The sequence below is a fragment of the Magnolia sinica genome, chromosome 12 (genome assembly GCF_029962835.1).
Source record: "Magnolia sinica isolate HGM2019 chromosome 12, MsV1, whole genome shotgun sequence".
NCBI classification, from domain to species: Eukaryota; Viridiplantae; Streptophyta; class Magnoliopsida; order Magnoliales; family Magnoliaceae; genus Magnolia; species Magnolia sinica.
This window is the reverse complement of record NC_080584.1, coordinates 48234685-48252963: the sequence shown is the minus strand read 5'-3', so window position 1 is coordinate 48252963 and position 18279 is coordinate 48234685. Positions and strand designations below refer to the sequence as shown.

Below are 18279 nucleotides of genomic sequence, written 5' to 3'. Positions count from 1 at the left end.
TCTACTCCACTTTTATTTATTTATTTATTTTAATTTTAATTTTTTTTTTTTTTTAATCTTCTTTTGTTTAGTTAAATCCTTTCTAAACAAAATCGGATCACATGGGTGTCTCTTAGGCTCCACATTCACATCCATATCCATGGGGGCATCACGTGGAGATGTCTACCGTCGGCTACCAAATACACACCGTAATCCACTAAACCTACCCCTGCTTAAATTCATACTCCCAGTCATAGCCCGACCCACTCCATTGCCTCCCTGCTTCATGTACGCCCCCCCTCTCAAAAATGTGCCGACATTCTTCATCTTCACGAGCGGTGTGAATGCTCTCTCCTAGTCATAGTCACATTCCTATCCGAATCTTCACCATATTCAACATTCTCCACATCACCAACAACCATATAACCAGGACCAAACACCTCCTGTCAAGTCGCTTTGAGAACTTCACGCCTTCTCTTTTGCACGGCAACTCGTTACCCTTTCGACTCTTCCAAATTTTGTTGCATCATGATTATTCTCTCTTTTGGCCAAGGTGTATCAAAATGGTTATGTATTGGCCGTTATGCCCAATATGTAATAGTAATGGTTGTAGCTGTTACTCGATTTGGGTCTGAAATGGGTTGGTTTGGAAATGGTGGACCGCAATGGCTGTTACCCCCCGTAACATTTGAGAGGTGTAACGGTAAAAAGAGAGGCTATTTTCCCCAATTTAAGATGCAATTTCTCCACATTTCCCACTTTTCAGCTATTAAAATAATTCCTAAAATCACTCAACTGTTGATTTCAACCACTCTTAGCATAATTTTTAGGATCAAAACATTAAATCGAAGCGATTTGGGCGAGAAGCTCCGTGGGCCACTTTTCGGAAAAAATCGAAAATAGGTATTTATTCCCATTTTTCTTTTTGATTTACTATTTCAATGCTTCAATCTGATGTGCCATGCAGATGATTATAATCATGTGTTTCTTTTATATTTAAAAACAATAGACGGTTCATGGTCTAGAGAGAGAAGGCCCATGGGCAAATGAGGAAAAACAGAAGAATGCAAAATAGTAAGAGAAATAAGAGAGAATAAGAGAGTAAGAGACAGATCATGGTCTAGAGAGAGAAGGCCCACAGGGCAAAAAGAAAGCCCACAGTCTAGAAATATCTAACCTCCCATCGGAGTGGTTGCTGGTCTTTCTGCACATTTCTAGACCATCTCAATCTGCTCTCCATCATTTTCCTTGTTGGTACTACTGCTGGGTTGCATTAGATGACCACATTCTTAATTCTATCCCTCCTATTCTCCCCCACACATCCATCTCAATGTCCGCATCTCTGCAACACTTAATTTCTGCTCACACTGCCTCTAACCACGTAACGCTGCCTTTATATAGCATAGGTGTCAAATAGCTCTCGTGTAAAAAAATTCTGTAAGCTTCATGTGCATGCGGCGATTGCACAACACCCCTGAGGCACTTCTCCTGGTCATCATCTAGCTATAATTCTAGTGGAAACATCTTTACCAATCTCCCCCATCTAGAGCCAAGGTAACAAAATGAATTGCTTTGATGAATCAACTGCACATTGATTAAATTTTTTTTTTTTTGAAAGATGATATCATTTTAATTAAAACCTCCCCTTTATAACTATTCATACTAAAGTTGCTTTCCAGATATGATGTCTTGGTTTTGCTTATCATTTAAATCTGTAGATTCTACAGACTTCCTCCAGTCTTGCACTTCAGTCCAATTTATCATTTGATCCCTCTCTAGTGTTGTTGACCCACAACATGTTATCTCTAAGGGCCTGTTTGGATACCACCAAATAAGTTACCTTTTCTACTTACAGCAGTAGATAAGTAACTTATTTGAGATAAGTTTGGTTTAAGATCAATTATAAGTAACTTTTTTACTTAATCACTTCAGCTTAATTAGTAGAAACCAAGATAAGCTACCTGAGGCATTAGTAGCTTAAGTAGCTTACGATCCAAATGCCCCCTAAACAACATGCACCAGGGACCTGTTCCTGTACACTAGCGGTTAATTCATCTATACATAGCTATTAGGAACAAATCAGTCTAACAACACTCTTGTAATGACCTCTTACTCATTGATACATCATGCAGTATACGAGGGAGGGAGGCAGAACATTTTTCCTTGTGTTTCCACTGCTGCTATAAACTTTTTCGTATTGTTTAATGAACTACTAAAATTAGACTTCTTAATGATTGAAACATACTACTTTGAATTAGGAGTCTAGGACCTACTTAATCAGTTGAAATGGATCTTATATCATATGTTTGAAACTGCAGACTGCTCCAGATGGTGTCTTCATATGTAATAAACTAATATTATCTTCTTCTCTCTAGAACTCATGAATGTTTCAATTTGTTTCAGACCTGATGTAATTTCTAATGCTTATGAGTCTGTTGCAGGTTGGGTCTGTGACGGCGATATGTTTCACATGCTTTCTCATAAGATGCATTGTGGTGAGTATCCTGACTTAGGACATACAGTCATCTATGTATGTTGGAGAAATGCTATTACTTTTAACGATCATGAATCTGTTGAAGTATACAAAGTATTGAATTACTGGCAAGAAGAGCATGGAGCGCTAAATTGTTGTAACACATCTACCAATCACAAGAATGAGAAAATGGGAAATCTTAAACGATAATTTGGTGAAATGAATGTTAACAGCTTGCACAAACTCATTTGATATGAAATGAATGTTAAGAGTTTGCACAAACTCATTTATCAAATGAACATAATAATTGTCAGAGCTGAAGGTCTGTAAAATATCTAAGATAAATACAAGAATGAGAAATAGGAAAACCTTAGATGTTAGATTTGTTTAGTGAGCCTCAAGAATTTGTAAAATCTCATTTATTGGATAAAGAAAAGCTAAACCCCAGAAGAATCAGGATGTATAAAGTCATCATAATTATCTTCTTCTTACCCTTGTCCCGCTATTTATAGTTGGCTTTTTGAGTCCTGCTTCACCAATAATTCCTATGTGAGGGCCTTTTGATGCAGGACCAATGCATGAACTCAAAAATGTGAGAAATCAATCAGCATATTAATTTAAATAATTAAAAATCACAAGCCTGCTAACTACCATCTCACATTCCATGATTCCAAGAAAAAGTTATGAAAAGTTCAAACTTAAATTAACAAGCATACGTCTTGCATGACATTAAATTCATGAAACTAGGATCTAATGGATGTAGGAACATCCAAATAGCATAGGGATTATCCTAACTTAAAAGGGAAAATCTAAAACTACCTAGGGCTATCTAGATTTGCGTGTGGGTGAGGCTAGGGTTTAGGAAAATTGGGGAAAACTTGAATCTAGGATTTAATTAGGTAAATGGATTGGTTATTTAGGTTTTAACTAGAGGGGAGTTAGAGTTTTGGATGGTTGGTGGCTAGGGATTTGAGATGAATGAAGGGAATTTGGTAGGGCTGAAAGTTGGGCGGGTTGGTGCTCAACCCTAGCCCAACCCAAGGTTCCTATACCTCAACCTTGATCCAACCCAACCCAACCTCGAGTTGGGAATTCTCAACCCAAGCCCAACCCAAGCGGGCTTGGTCGGGTGGATACATGCTAATATTTTCATTATTACATTAGTTATTATATTTCAATACACGTGTTAGTTTTTTGTATCTATGATTTTATTAATTATATATGTAGTTATTTATTGTAAAGAACTTCATTTTTTCTAAACAAACAAGCTAAAATATAGGACAACTACTTTAAAAGTCGTGTTGTGTAGCACGCAATCGATTTGTGAGAGAGAAATCTGGCGTATCTTGTTAGCTGGAATCATCAAAAATGACATGAACCAATGAGACCCAACAACACTGGAATTTCCTGTGCCTTCAACACAGACAATCCACACTCAATTATAATTTATAAGTAACTAACATATTGATCGGGTTCGGGTTGGGTTGGGCCGGGCAACCCGAAACCTCAACCCGAGTTCGACCCAAGTTTTATCGGGTTGGTGTTTATATAGCCAAAGCCCGAGACCGAACCTAATACATCCTGGCTGAGCCCAATCCAATGTCAGGTTGGTCATGAGTTTGTTGGGTTGTACCCGCCCGACTTTCAACCCTAGAATTTGGGAATTAGGGTTTGGAAAAATTGTTGAAATTGGGGGGGTTTTTGAATCGGGTATTAGGGTTTGGGTTTGGATGGGAGAATGGAGAGAGTTTTGATGGAAAAAGAGAAGGAAACAAAAAGGATGAAGGGTGACCATACGTCCAGCCCTATGGGCTCACACGTGTGGGTTTGGTAGGGTATGGTTTTGGGTCCTAAGGTTGGGTTTGATATGGGAACGATGAAGGAGAAAGATTGGAAGAGTTTGGAAGGAGTTATGAGGACTATAAATGGGAGAAATCGAAACTTGTAACAAATACCTTGTAAAGGAGAAACTCAAAACGGATAGATGAGAACCTCGCGCTCTTGTTGATGGAAGATTGGCCTCGCACCAATCTCTCTTCCAAATCACATGGAAGACTTCTTCACATCTCATGAAAACTAGAGAAAAGAAAGAATTTTTCTTATTATTATTATTATTTTTTTTTTAAATGAGCAAAAATACCATTAGAGAGGAAAGCCCCCTCTTTATTTCTCATGAACTTTAGAAAATTACAAACTAGTCCCTGTTTTGTCTTTTTAACTAAAATAATCCTATTATAAGAAAAAACATATAAAAACACTCATAAAGTGTCCAAAGCATAAATCACACATAATACTAGATCCTAAAACATATATATCCTATGATGACAAGAATGGTCCACGATCAATGGTCCGATCATGTAATCCATGCGATCCAACGGTGCAAATCACTTTTTAAAGCAACCCGCATGCATCTTCCTAGTATGGGGCCTTCCAGATGCTCGTACATGTACTATGGGGTCTTCAACATGGATACTCGCCTAGCCACGGAGAAACCGGGCCCCTCCTCCTCTGATACGTACGCTAAGGTGTACGTGATGTGATACCCTCATCAGCTTTCTTTGGCAAGTGAACAGGAAAGACCCAAACATTCAAAAAAAAATAAAAAATAAAAAAAATTAGATAACGATAAAATACCTCAGGTCTCAAGAAATGTTGTTAACTTGTTATGATATTTGAAATTGATGTTAGTGTAATTCTTATATGAACTTTTTGTTAATGCATGGTATTGCTGGTTCCTTCAATATAGGCATCATTACCCAGCTTTTTCAATTGATCAATTTGTGGTGGTTACTATTCTCTTGTAATTATCCAATAACATAATTACCCAACATTTCCAATAGATCAGTTTGTGGCGGTTACTATTCTCCTATAATTATCTAGCCAGAGAAGAAATATTGGAGCTTAAAAGTTTCATAAAGCACACTCAATGTCTGTGATTGTCTATCGTCTTGGTGGATGCATTGGAAATTAAAAATTGCAGAAAATGCAATTTAAAAAAAGGGCAAAAAGAGTGACATTTATTTTTATTCTCTAGGCATTTTAGATTCTTCAGGCAAAAGGAATGGCTTTAAGATTTATATATGGAGACCTTATTTTTCCAAGGCCTTGATTTTAACGTTGATACTTGTTTTTAGCATTATGACCTCTTTTCTTTTGAATTAAGGGCATAATGTTTTAAATTGGAGAAAATTTTCATAGATATTGCTATTAGCTTGTTTTGGTCATCACTTGACCTTTTGCATTCGTATGAAAATTATTGTTTCACATTGGAGGCCAGTGTATCCATATTTGTTCACGGCGATACTCAATATCCTTTTATACATGAGCTTCTTGTGACAATGCTACTACATGATTTGGTTTCCATGGGATAACTGTTTTTGAGGCACAAGAAGCTTGTCTTTGAGGTCCATCGTTCAAATTGAGAGGTCCAAATGGCACTTTTAGCCTAATTGTCTCTAGTCATTCTGATCATGTAATACTGTTACAAGCATTAGATTACAATCTTCATATGCTATTATCATTATACACAAGTATGTTCATATGAAAGTGAGAGTGGGCTCTACCATTTGTATCAAGGTGTTCCATAACAGTAACAGCAGCTGTAACGGCCACCACCAGTACTGTTACGATATGGGCCGTTACGGTGTCTCTCTCTCTCTCTCTCTCTCTCTCTCTCTCTCTCTCTCTCTCTCTCTCTCTCTCTCTCTCTCTCTCTCTCTCTCTCTCTCTCTCTCTCTCTCTCTCTCTCTCTCTCTCTCTTTTCTCTCTCTCTCTCTCTCTCTCTCTCTCTCTCTCTCTCTTCTCTCTCTCTCTCTCTCTCTCTCTCTCTCTCTCTCTCTCTCTCTCTCTCTCTCTCTCTCTCTCTCTCTCTCTCTCTCTCTCTCTCTCTCTCTCTCTCTCTCTCTCTCTCTCTCTCTCTCTCTCTCTCTCTCTCTCTCTCTCTCTCTCTCTCTCTCTATATATATATATATATATATATATATAGGAAAAACCTGTTTTGAGACCATTATGGGGCTGTTAGAGCCAGTTCTTTCTATAACGGCTAACGGTTATGGCCGTTATGGTTACGTAATGGCCGTTACGTAGCTGATTTTATATATACCATGATTTGTATATATTCTGTATTTGTTTATGGGCAATCAAAATTTTATCAAGGAGAAAACCACAAAACAGATAATACAATAGAAGGCTGGCATATGCAAGGCCACCACAACCCCAAAGCATCAGAACCATAGGGGAAAACCAGCCTTGAAAACAAGCTTGCCCACAAGTCACAGTACTACTACTAATCCCTGGAAATATAAAGAGCCGTTCTGGAGGCACCTTGCTTAGCTAAAGAGTCTGCATTCTCTTTTGTCGATCTGAGAAAGGGGGTAAAAGAGACTGGGAATACCCTAGGTAGATTCAAGGCTTCTTCAACGAGATCAAAAAGCCTCCGAGGGTAAAAGCCACCTCTGGCTCGGGATGTCTCATAACAAGAATCACACTCGATGGCAACAAGGGACCTGTTGAAATGGATTGCCTGCTTAGCCGACTCGAGCAGGGCAGCGATTGGAGTCGGACAGGTCCATAGGCACAGGAAAAGAGAGCAGAATCCTCCCCCCATGATTCCTGCACCAAGCCACCAATTCCCAAAGGCCCAAGATTATTGAAAGAGCATTTGTCGAAATTGGCCTTGACTACTCCCAATCAGTGTTAAGTATCGGTATTGCTACAAGTTTCGTTGGCCAGGGATACGGAAACAATATCGATATCGCCGATAATACCGCTGATAATCGGAAATACGGGGAAACATGGGAAAAACGGTGGAATTTTCAGCGAAACTTCAGAAGATGTTAAAATGTACATATTTGCATATTTATGAAAAAAAAATTGCAAAAAGAATGCCTACATAACAAGTTTCCATTTAATGGGGCCTTAAAAAGCATGTACTGTTGTAAGAAATCAGTCCAACCATCCCATCCGGTCTATTTAACCATCCAACCTTCCATCCAAACATCCATCGGTATTGCAAAATATCAACAACACATGATATTTCACCAAGAAATCATCAACAATTGGAAAGGAAATGAAAGATTGTGGTCTTAATATTGCGTATGTTGTGATATCGATAATATCAAGATATTATCAATGACAAATTGAACACTACATGCAACCATGTGCCCATGAAAAAAATTAAAATAAATTATTTTCTAATAAACAAAATTTTGATGATATCAATCCGCTGAGGATATTATCGTCGATACACTAATGATACAAGCATTATCTAGAATTTACATAGTCGAAAATATTGGCGATATTGATGCATTGGCAATACAAGTGACACCTAGAATTTACATAGTTGAAAATATTGGCGATTACATTAGTGATATTGATACGTTAGTGATACTTAGCTATACGTTGCTAATACCTGGAATTTCCGATACCATTTGACAACATTGACCCCAACCTTCAGATCTGCTCAGACCCAACTAACCACGTTCTAATCAATTCTATGAACCACCTGCTCCAATTTGCCTGATCATGGATTAGCCATGCTTTATGGGACTGAATGTTGTGCAATTGAGGAACAACATGTTCATAGGATGAGTGTAGCTTGTATGAGGATGTTGAACTGAATGAGTGGCACAATGAGGAAAGTGGAATTAGAAATGAATACGTACAAGAAACTTAGGAGTAACACCAATAGGTAATAAGGTGAGGGAAAGCTTAGGAGTAACACCAATAGGTAATAAGGTGAGGGAAAGTAGATTTAGATGGTTTAACTGAGGATATGGCCTCGATAGAGTGCAATGGCAGAATAAGATTGGTGTGGTCGACCTCAATTAGCTGGGATAAGGCTTAGATGATGATGATGAATTTGCCTAACCATATAATGAGTGTAGTATTGAATGACTTAGTAGCATAGGAGAACATGTATGACATACGAGATTGGTAAAAAAACATTGAAATCAAAGAAATTTCAGATCCGTTTATCTTGCTACCAGTTTTTTAACCACTATCTTTGATGATTCTGGGTGAAAAAAGAAACCTGGTTCACCATCCCCTGTATGAAACAATAGTGTTGCCCTCAAAATTACATTTGACCTAATCATTCGTTACAGTTCTCTGTGATGGGTACGTACCTTTGATTATGAGACATTCCTATTGATGCATCTGATGTAAGCTCAACATGGATGCGCATGCCGATTTTGGACATAGGTGTAGGCCTGGTGGACCTTGGAAAATCTGCCGTGCTGAATTTCTCCAAGTGTAGATGATTATATTTGCAAACGAGTCTTTGTATGAGGTAATTGATATAGACATTTTTTTAGTACATTGTACACCTTCCTTTCTACTTAGGTAAGACAATAGTACAACTTTGTGATATTGTATTACCATAAGTATTAGAGTATATATATATATATTTTCCTTCCCTGAAAGTAACTGTAGTTTTGTTAAAAGCCAAAAAGGGATACATGTCATAAAGGCACAAGGAATTGGTGATGAGAGGTCATTGTGTCTGTTACATGGAATGCTTCAATCCCAAGAATCCATGATCTGGACCACCCTATTAAACCAAGTTAAGACCTTCAAACGTGCTGCCTAACACAAAACTCTTCCCTTAGCTTTCTGGAAAAAAGAAGGATTTTGTTCATAAATGCTTAAATGTAATATAGAAATATCTTATGTTTGTCGATGTCAGACATGGATGCGGGTGTCATAGTTCTTAAACTCGGTTAACTGACTTGAAACTCAATCGAGTTAGTTCAATTTGACAACATTTTAAGTTGAGTCACTAGGAATTGTTCATTAGCGTGACCTTGTATCGTATTGGCAATACTCATTTCATCGGCTCATTGACTAGTACTGAATTGGACTTTTGGTGACCTGAACTGAGTATCTTGGTCAACTGCTCTTTTCTGAATAATAATAGAAAGGAGCCAGTTAAGTTTGAAAATGATGATCTTCACTGAGGCAAACCCCTATAACCAGCACACCATAGGTTGTGAATTTGTTTATTCCACCCCCACACATGAGGGAGGGAGGGAGGGAGGGAGAGGCCTGGTTCCCACTATCAGATATATCCTGGCCATTCAACCAAAAATAATGTTGGTTCGCTGATAATTCAGTTCAATCTTGTCTGAGAAAAGGGTAGTTACAGAAATGTCCAGCAGTTCAAATTCAACATACACGTGTGGCTCGCAGGGGTGTGTGGACAGGCCTGGGCATGGCTGGACGAGGGTTGTTGACAGAGCAGGATAGCAGGGTAGGGCCGGATCTGATAGGGGAGGATCCGGATCTGACAGGGCTGGGCTAGATCTGACAGAGGAGCCGGATCTAACAGGGCAGGGCCGGTGATGAAGGAGATGCCGGATTAGGATCGGTATCGCTCTGATACCATGTAAAAAAGGAGAAAATGATGAAGGCTTTTAGGAAAATGATTCTCCTTTTGGTTTTCTGTGTATTTGAGATAACCCTAAAGGGTTGAATATATAGAGCTTTACAACGACTATACAAGGTAAAATGATAAATACAAAATCCTCTACTTATACATCGTCTATCTATAGAATCGGGTATACAAGGCATGTGGCCTGTCTAACAACATTAAGTGATGTCCTACCTTGATTTTTGGTACATGGAATATTCACAATGAGCAATACCTAATGAATGTGCCAGATCTCTGACATGTGCCATCTAATGTATGAACCAGGCAGCGCGTGGGAGCTGTCGTCTGGGGTCCATGTTCTGTCAAAACCCTCTAATCTAAATGTTCACTGCATTAAAGGGTGCATTGCTTAACCAAGTTCTCTCATTGCAGGTTGGAGTATCTGCATTCGACACTGATGCATCTCTTGACGTTATGGACCATCCCATTCTCAATCTCATCTATTACATGGTAACTTATCCATTACTAGTATCTTTTCCAAGCTCATTTTATTTGTGCGCTAAAATACTTTTTTCTTCTTCTTCTTCTTCTTTTTTACAAAATTTATTAAAAAATCAGCTAGCTGAGATCATGCCTTCGGCATTTGTCCTTTACATCCTGCGAAAGCTCCCACCTAAAAGAGTATCAGCCCAGTACCACCCGATCCATTAGAAGCAGCCGAATCCTCGGCGACCCCTTTTATTTCAAACACAACAACAGTTTGTGGTTTGCTGGAATTTTCATAGTCAAATCTGGCAAGAGCAGCAGCATGAAAGGTTGTGTGACGTCTGATTATTTATCTACGCTTCTTGTCTTGCTGCTTTTATCGAATGTTGTAGTATATACGGGCGATCTTGGCATGTTCGCAGAAGAGAGATTTTCAACTAGATCAGTTTGTGATGGCCGGTGTTATGTTTATGGATGATTTATTTATTTATTTATTTTTTCTTCAAAAGCTTTTGAAGGGTAGGTTGGCTTTGTATCCCATTCTTTAAGGTGAGAAACCATGAATTCTCACTTTTGCCTGAGCTTTTTATTTCAATCAGGGTGGCTAAAGTTTTGTTAAATATCATGAAATTTCATGATTGATTAATCTAATTTTGTGCAAAAGATCAAGATATTTCATGATATTTGATTCAGCCAAACGCTAAGCAATCTCTCTCTCTCTCTCTCTCTCTCTCTCTCTCTCTCTCTTTTCTTTTATGGTTTTTCCTTGAGTCTCAAACAAGTGATCTGTGCATGAATAGGAATGACATTTGTGCGAGATCAGAGCCCTTCATAAGTTGAGCTATAGCAGGCTACTCCACTCGTAATTTAGGCTACACGCTCATTGAATGTAGACTGATGGTTATCCCTTCAAATTTATATATTCCAGTCTACGTGTGATCCGCGTGAAGAGGGTTGATCTGATTTTTGGGCCAGGCCGCACTTACTATTGCTCCTGCTTGATGAACGGGCTGGATCTTGTCCGGGTTCCAAGTTGCAATGCTTTGGGTGCTGGTGTTTTCTGTACTGGCAGTATAGCAAGCTTTCTAGTAGCATTTCTCCTGGAGGTAGTATTTAGGGCTGGGTTTCCGTCGTGACCCCTCCAGTACTAGTTCGGTGCTGGAAAAGATGTGGGCCCCACCACGTTGTATTTGTTTTTATCTATACCGTCCATCCACATTTCCAGCTAATTTTATGGCAGGAGCCCAAAAATGAGGTAGATCCAAATGTCAGGCGGACCACACCACAGGAAACAGTGGTGATTTAACGCCTACAGTTAAAAACTTCCTAGGTTTGCTGTAATGTTTATTTTCCATCCAATCTGTTGATTAGGACAGACAAACCTGGATGAAGGGAAAACACAGATATCAGCTTAATCCAGAACTTTTGTGGCCCCATGAAGTTTTTAATTGTCGGCATTCATTCACCATTGTTTCTTGTGGTGTGGTCCACCTGAATTTGAATCTGCCTCATTTTTTGGTTCATGCCCTAAAATGCTCTGGAAAAATGGATGGATAGTGTGGATGAAATAGATACATTATGGCGGAGCCCACAGAGCACTGATCAGTACTGAGATTGGTGTTGGAGGGGTCACTACCCAATCCGAGTCCAAACTATAGATGACTAGAAACGGGGGCGGATTAGATGAGACCCCGGACTCACCCAACACGGTGCGGCCCTTACTGTGGGGCCCACCTTGATGTATTTATTCTGCATCCATGTAGTCCATCCGTTTTTCCAGATCATTTTAGGGCATTATCTCAAAAATGAAGTAGATCTAATTATCAGGTGGACCATACCATTCGAAAGAGTGGTGATTGACAATTAATGGGCAAACAAAAATTTTGGATCAAGCTGATTTTTTTCCCTTCATGGAGGCTTATGTGACCTTATCAACAGACTGGATGAAAAATAAACACTAAAAAACATTAAGGTGCGCCCTAAGAAGTTTTTAACCGTAGAGCCTTCAATCACCACTGTTTCCTATGGTATGGTCCACCTGATAATTGGATCTGCTTCATTTTTGGAATAATACCCTAAAATGATCTTAAAAAACGGATGAACGGAGTGGATACAGATTACATTCATCAAGGTGGGCCCTACGGTGAGGACCACACCGTCTTGGGTGAATCCCGTGTCTCACCTAATCGTGACAGTTGGAAACAAAATTTTTAGTTGTAGCATAGATTTCGGTAATTAGGTTAATGTAATCATGTGGAGCATTCTATAAGGCCCTGATTGATGGAAACGGATTGGCTACTCCCCCTGCCAACAGCCAATGGCTGGTGGTCGGTGCTCTGTGGGCCCCACCATGATGTGTGTGTTTCATCCATGCCGTACATCTATTTTTCTATATCATTTTAGGATATGAGACCAAAAATGAGTTATATCCCAATCTCAAGTGGACCACATTACAGGAAAAAGTGTTGAATGAACATCAACCATTAAAAACATTTTGGGGCCCATAAAAGTTTTGGATCAAGCCGATATTTGTTTTTTCCCTTCATCTAGGTCTTTATGACCTAATCAATAGATTGGATGTCAAATAAACAGTACACTGGGCCTTATTAGGATTTTAATGGTGGATATCCAATCATTATTATTATCCTGTGGTGTCGTCCACTGAGATTTATATCCTTCTCATTTTTAGAATCAAGCCCTAAAATGATCTGTAAAAATGGATGAACAGCATGGATGAAACTCATACATCACGGTGGGGCCTACAGAGCACCAACCACCAGCCACGGGCTAGTGGTAGGGGAGTAGCCAATCCGTTTCCCTGATTGTAACGAGGCTAGACTGCAATGAAAATTCACCCCACCTCTGACACTCTTGTATGTCTATTAGGACCATCCAAATGGTGGGTCACATTTGCATGGATTGAAAATTGCACTGATCAAGAAATATTAAAAATCTGATTGATGGCTATCAATTGTATTATTATAAGTAATGAGTGTTTCAAATATGTAAGTAAAAAATTAGACAATTACAATCTTCTTCTTAGCTATTTTCGTTCATGAAACATATACAATTTAGTCAATGATTTGGATGGACTGTGCATTGCCGTCCAACCACGCCATCTGTATGATTGAAGAGTCTGCCGTCATTTAAAAAATAATGGTACAACCACGCCATTTGTGTACTTGAAGAGTCACCATCATTTTAAAAATAATGGTACATCCAAAGGCATATGCTTACTTGAAGAGTCACTATCATTTTGAAAATAATTGTGATTTTCATTTGTTTATAGGATTGTTTGGCTCCACATACAGCGGAGTTGCGTACAATACAAAATAATGAAGGATCCAATTACAGGAATATCCATAGGCAATAACATAAGATTTTTAAAGCATGTAAATATATATAGATGGATGAGATCAAACTTGGACGTGAGCAATCTTGTTGATGTCGACTTGCCTTTGTTGCTGCCGAGATGAACTTGATCTTCTCCATTTTATACTTCTTAGGAAAATCTTTTGATAAAATTAAAGATTTTTTTTTTTTTTTTTGGTAGGTGAGACAAGCAGAACCTGTTTTCTATGAAATAAGATGGTCGAAAAAGCTTACCCATTAGACTTTTTTCTACTGTCAGTTCACACTTCACTGTTAGTCACCCCCACTACGGATCGATACCAAGACCTCAGTGTTGAAATGAGGTATCTTTCAGTCAGTCTACCCCTTGAGCTATGGATCAGGGTGTAGCTTACCCATTATACTTATTCCCTATGAAGTCTCCATAAAGTAGGTTTCGGTATCTGTTTAAATAATTGTGTATAGGGACAATGTTCCAAGCGCTCTATCCTAAAATTGTCTATATTAATCAGAACTAGAGTGAGGTTCCTTGGATCGCTTAATCTAAATAATTCAACGGTCAAATAAAAATAGTTGATTACGTATGGTTCACCTAATAGAAAATTTATATTCTCCCACTTAAGCTATATATATATATATATATATATATCTTATTTTATTTTGTCTACAAAAACCTTTTGTAAAACATATTTATTCGGAAGTTATTTATGGGATCCCATTAGATTTTAAAAACATCACTGTTAGATAATATGAGTAAAATTTCTTAGATTTGATCCATCACAACCATTGATATTGGATTATAATAATCATCACAACATTTAATTTAATTTAATTTTTTTATAAATGAGATAAATCATGATCACAAATGTCAATAATCTTAACGACATGGATCAAGGATATGGTGTGTAATATGAAGATTATAGGTATAAAGTGATCATACATGCCTATCTTCAAGTGGTCATAAGGTACATGTCTTCAATGAGACACAAACCAAAATTCTACTTACTTAAAACCAAATGTGAACATTGAAAGAGAAGTAGAGTAATAAATTGTATACTAGAAATTTTAAAATAAATGAGATATCCAAATGTTTGTACATAAATCGAATTAAACTAAAGCTCTCGCTAATCCAATACTTCTTTCTGTTAAACTCTTATAGAAGAAATATACCTCATAAGTAGTGTGACAAAACGACCTTTAGGGAGTAAATCTAATATCATCTACTTTGCATAAATGAGTTCTATGGATACTAAACAATTTTATTTTGAGTAAAACTTGAAGCTATATCACTTTATGCGTAGATTTAAAAGAGGCAACGCATTTCACTTTCATTATAGATAAAGCATACCATTTCACGCTTTTTATAATATAATTCCATTATAAAAACATAAACAGAGATGAACATTTTACTATTAAGGCAGTCCACAAGATTTGTGTCTATATATCTAATCAATTTCAAATGATAAAATATCTAATATGTGCAAGTGAAGCCTATTGTCTGTTTGTAAAAAGCACAATACTTGATACCGAAGGGGAGGTTTTCTTAAGACCAATGCCTCTGCTCATTAAAATCCTTTGGCAACTATTTTGACTAACCTATGGAATGGGTTAGACGTTTTACATGTCAAAATAGAGAATACATAGAGAAATTTTGGAAAAAAACTGCCTTTCTCAGTTCATCCACTTTCATTATATATTCAAATTCCATCTATACACGGAAGTATATGCTATAGACGGATTCTAACTGATTCCTAATATTCAGCATCTATACATGGTAAGATAATCTGTACAGTAAATATTAATAGAGTCCTAAATTGTATAAACTCCTAAAATTGTATACGGTAACATCCTAAAATTGTATACGATAACATCCCCCTCCAAATTGATGCTAGGAAGTTAACTAGAAACAATTTTCCAGTAAGAAATTGATGCTGCTGTTGAGTCATAGCTTTGGTGAAGACATCAGCCACTTAGAGATCAGAAGAGATGTGAGGAAGAGATATCACTCGACTTTCCAAGGTGTCTCGAATAGAATGACAATCAATCTCAATGTGCTTGGTGCGTTTATGAAAAACGGGATTGGTGGCAATTTGAATAGCACTAGTGTTATCAGTATGAAGAGGAGTAGAAGTACTCTGAGGAAACCCAAGCTCCTCAAGAAGACCGCGTAGCCATACAATTTCAGAACAAGTAGTAGACATGGCCCGACACTCGACCTCAGTAGAGGATTTAGAAACATGATTTTGTTTCTTACATTTCCAAGAAATTAAGGTATCACCTAAAAATATACACCAACCTGTAGTAGATCGACGTGTATCCGGACACCCAGCCCAATTAGCATCACTATAAGCAACAAGTTGAAGAGAGGAGTCAGTAGGAAAGAACAACCCACGAGTAGGTGAACCTCGAAGATAGCGGATGATGCAGCGAACTGTAGTAAGATGGAGATGCTGAGGAGAAGACATAAACTGACTGACCTGATGAACAACATCGGAGATATCGGGTCGAGTAGTGGTCAAGTAGATAAGACTCCCAACCAGGCGTCGATAGAGAGTAGGATCATCCAGAAGGTCCCCTTCATCTTTCCTATATTTGACATTTACGTCCATAGGAGTATCAACAAAAGAAGTGTCTTCTAAACCAATCAAAGTGATAAGATTTTGAATATACTTATGTTGGTTCACGAAAATACCATGGGCTCGATGATGAACTTCCAATCCTAAGAAGTATGTGAGCTGACCAAGATCTTTCATATGAAAAGTTACATGTAACAGCTGCTGAAGCTTAGTAATCAAACCACAGTCAGTGCAAGTAAGGATAATATCATCCACATAAACCAAGAGAAGAACTATACCCGACGCAGACGTGTAGAAGAAGAGAAAAGAATCATACTAACTTTATGTAAAACTGAAGGAAATAAGTGTATTGCGAAACTTCTCAAACTAAGCCCGGGACGCCTGCTTGAGCCCATATAGAGAACGCCTTAACTTACAGACATCATGAGGAGAAGAAGTAGTCATACCAGAGGGAAGCTTCATGTAAATATCTTCATGGAGATCAGTGTGAAGAAAGGCATTCTTCACATCCATCTGATGTAGGTGTCACGACTGTGAAGCAGCAATAACTAAGATGGTTCGAATCATGGTCATTTTGGCAACAGGAGCAAATGTCTCATTATAATCAATCCCATATTCCTGCTTGTTACCCAGAGTTACGAGGCGAACTTTATATCGGTCCAAAGAGCCATCAGAACGAAGTTTTACAGAGAAAACCCATTTACTCCCAATAGGTTTAATTGTAGGAGGACAAGGAACAATATCCCAAGTGTGATTCTCCTCAAGTGCTTGAAGTTCTGCTTGCATTGCATTTTGCCAACACTCATGTTCCATGGCCTGTTTGTAGCAAGAGGAAATGAAAATAGTAGATAAAGTAGCGACAAGAGAGACAGGAGAGAAGAAACCATACAATTAGTGGGTCGAGAAGGACGAAAAGATCGACGAAGAGTGGTGGAAGCAGGAGCAGGATCAGGTGCTGGGTCAAGATCGGAAGGGGCACAGAGGAAGTGGAACCAGACTCATGTCGACTATGTCTTTCAGACACAAAACCAGGTTTGAACCTTTCCACAATTGTTGGAAAATCAGAAAAACTAAGCAGAAGAGATAAAGATCAACATGAGATGAAAAGAAATATTGATTTTCAAAGAAAATCACATTCCTCGAAACCCGTATACGATGAGCATGTGGATCATAACAAACATAACCTTTTTGAGGGATAACATAACCAAGAAAAGTATACTTAACAGACTGAACAGTAAGTTTATGTCGTTCATGAGTAGGGAGATGCACAAAACAAACACAACCAAATGTACGAAGATCAGAATATAAAGGAGAATGACCAAACAACTTAAAGAAAGGAGAAATAAGATTTAACATAGGAGAGGGTGAGCGATTAATCAAATGAACTACAGTAGAAAGGGCTTCACACCAAAAGCGAGGAGGAACAGATGATTCAAGTAAAAAAGTTCCTACCACATCAAGAAGGTATCTATTTTTCCTCTCAGCAACACCATTTTGCTGTGGTGTTGAAGGACAAGAATGCTAAGAGATGATCCCTTTGCTTTGAAGAAAGTCCTAAAACTCATTAGACATGTATTCGCCGCCAGAATCAAAGCGCAAGACTTGATGCCAGCAGAGAATTAAGTCTCAAGAAGTGCAAAAAAGCGCTAAAAGACTAAAAAAACTTCGGCCTTAGCTCGTAGGAAGTAAACCCAAGTAAAGCAACTAAAGTCATCAATGAAAGTAACAAAGTACTTGTAATGCGCATGAGAAACAACAGGTGCAATCCCCCAAACATCACTATGAATAATATCGAAACATTGTGAGGCACAAGATGCAAGATGAGGAAAAGGTAGAACTTTACTTTTGCCAAGTTTGCATGATGTATAATCAAAAGAAAGATCAAGAGAAGAACATGTTTTATTTCCCAATAATCCAGAATTAAACAAAGTAGGAAGTATATCAGAGTTTGGGTGGCCTAGACGTCTATGCCACATCTTATTTTCAGAACCAACAACATTACATGCAAAGGAAATGAAAGAAAAACTAGGAATAATAGCAAAAGG

General features: G+C 38.1%; 2 protein-coding genes across 4 annotated transcripts in view; one reads left to right on the top strand and one right to left on the bottom strand.

The window, feature by feature from the left end:
* LOC131221331 (tobamovirus multiplication protein 1-like) overlaps positions 1-10806 on the top strand; it is a 72284-nt gene extending 61478 nt beyond the window's left edge. For 2 of the 3 annotated variants that reach the window (XM_058216547.1, XM_058216548.1), the window contains 3 exons: positions 2421-2474; positions 10254-10331; positions 10440-10806. In XM_058216547.1, the coding sequence (XP_058072530.1) occupies positions 2421-2474; positions 10254-10331; positions 10440-10532 (225 nt within the window). In that variant the 3' untranslated portion in view covers positions 10533-10806. The remainder of the gene's footprint in view (positions 1-2420; positions 2475-10253; positions 10332-10439) is intronic. The other variant, XM_058216549.1, reaches the window with a different exon arrangement.
* A 4822-nt stretch (positions 10807-15628) lies between these two features.
* Positions 15629-16747, bottom strand: LOC131220039 (uncharacterized mitochondrial protein AtMg00810-like). The gene is made up of 2 exons (XM_058215016.1): positions 16651-16747; positions 15629-16506 (listed from the first exon to the last, which is right to left on the bottom strand). The coding sequence occupies exons 1-2, from the start codon at positions 16745-16747 to the stop codon at positions 15629-15631; spliced, it is 975 nt and encodes a 324-aa protein (XP_058070999.1).
* Between the last annotated feature and the right edge of the window lie 1532 nt (positions 16748-18279).

Bases quoted from the DNA above. Each gene is read 5' to 3' on its own strand.
- LOC131220039 (XM_058215016.1), bottom strand. From the start codon at position 16,747: ATGGATGTGAAGAATGCCTTTCTTCACACTGATCTCCATGAAGATATT. The intron at 16,507-16,650 runs GTAAGTTAAGGC...CGTCGGGTATAG, and splicing joins TTCTTCTCCTCATGATGTCT to TTCTTCTCTTGGTTTATGTG.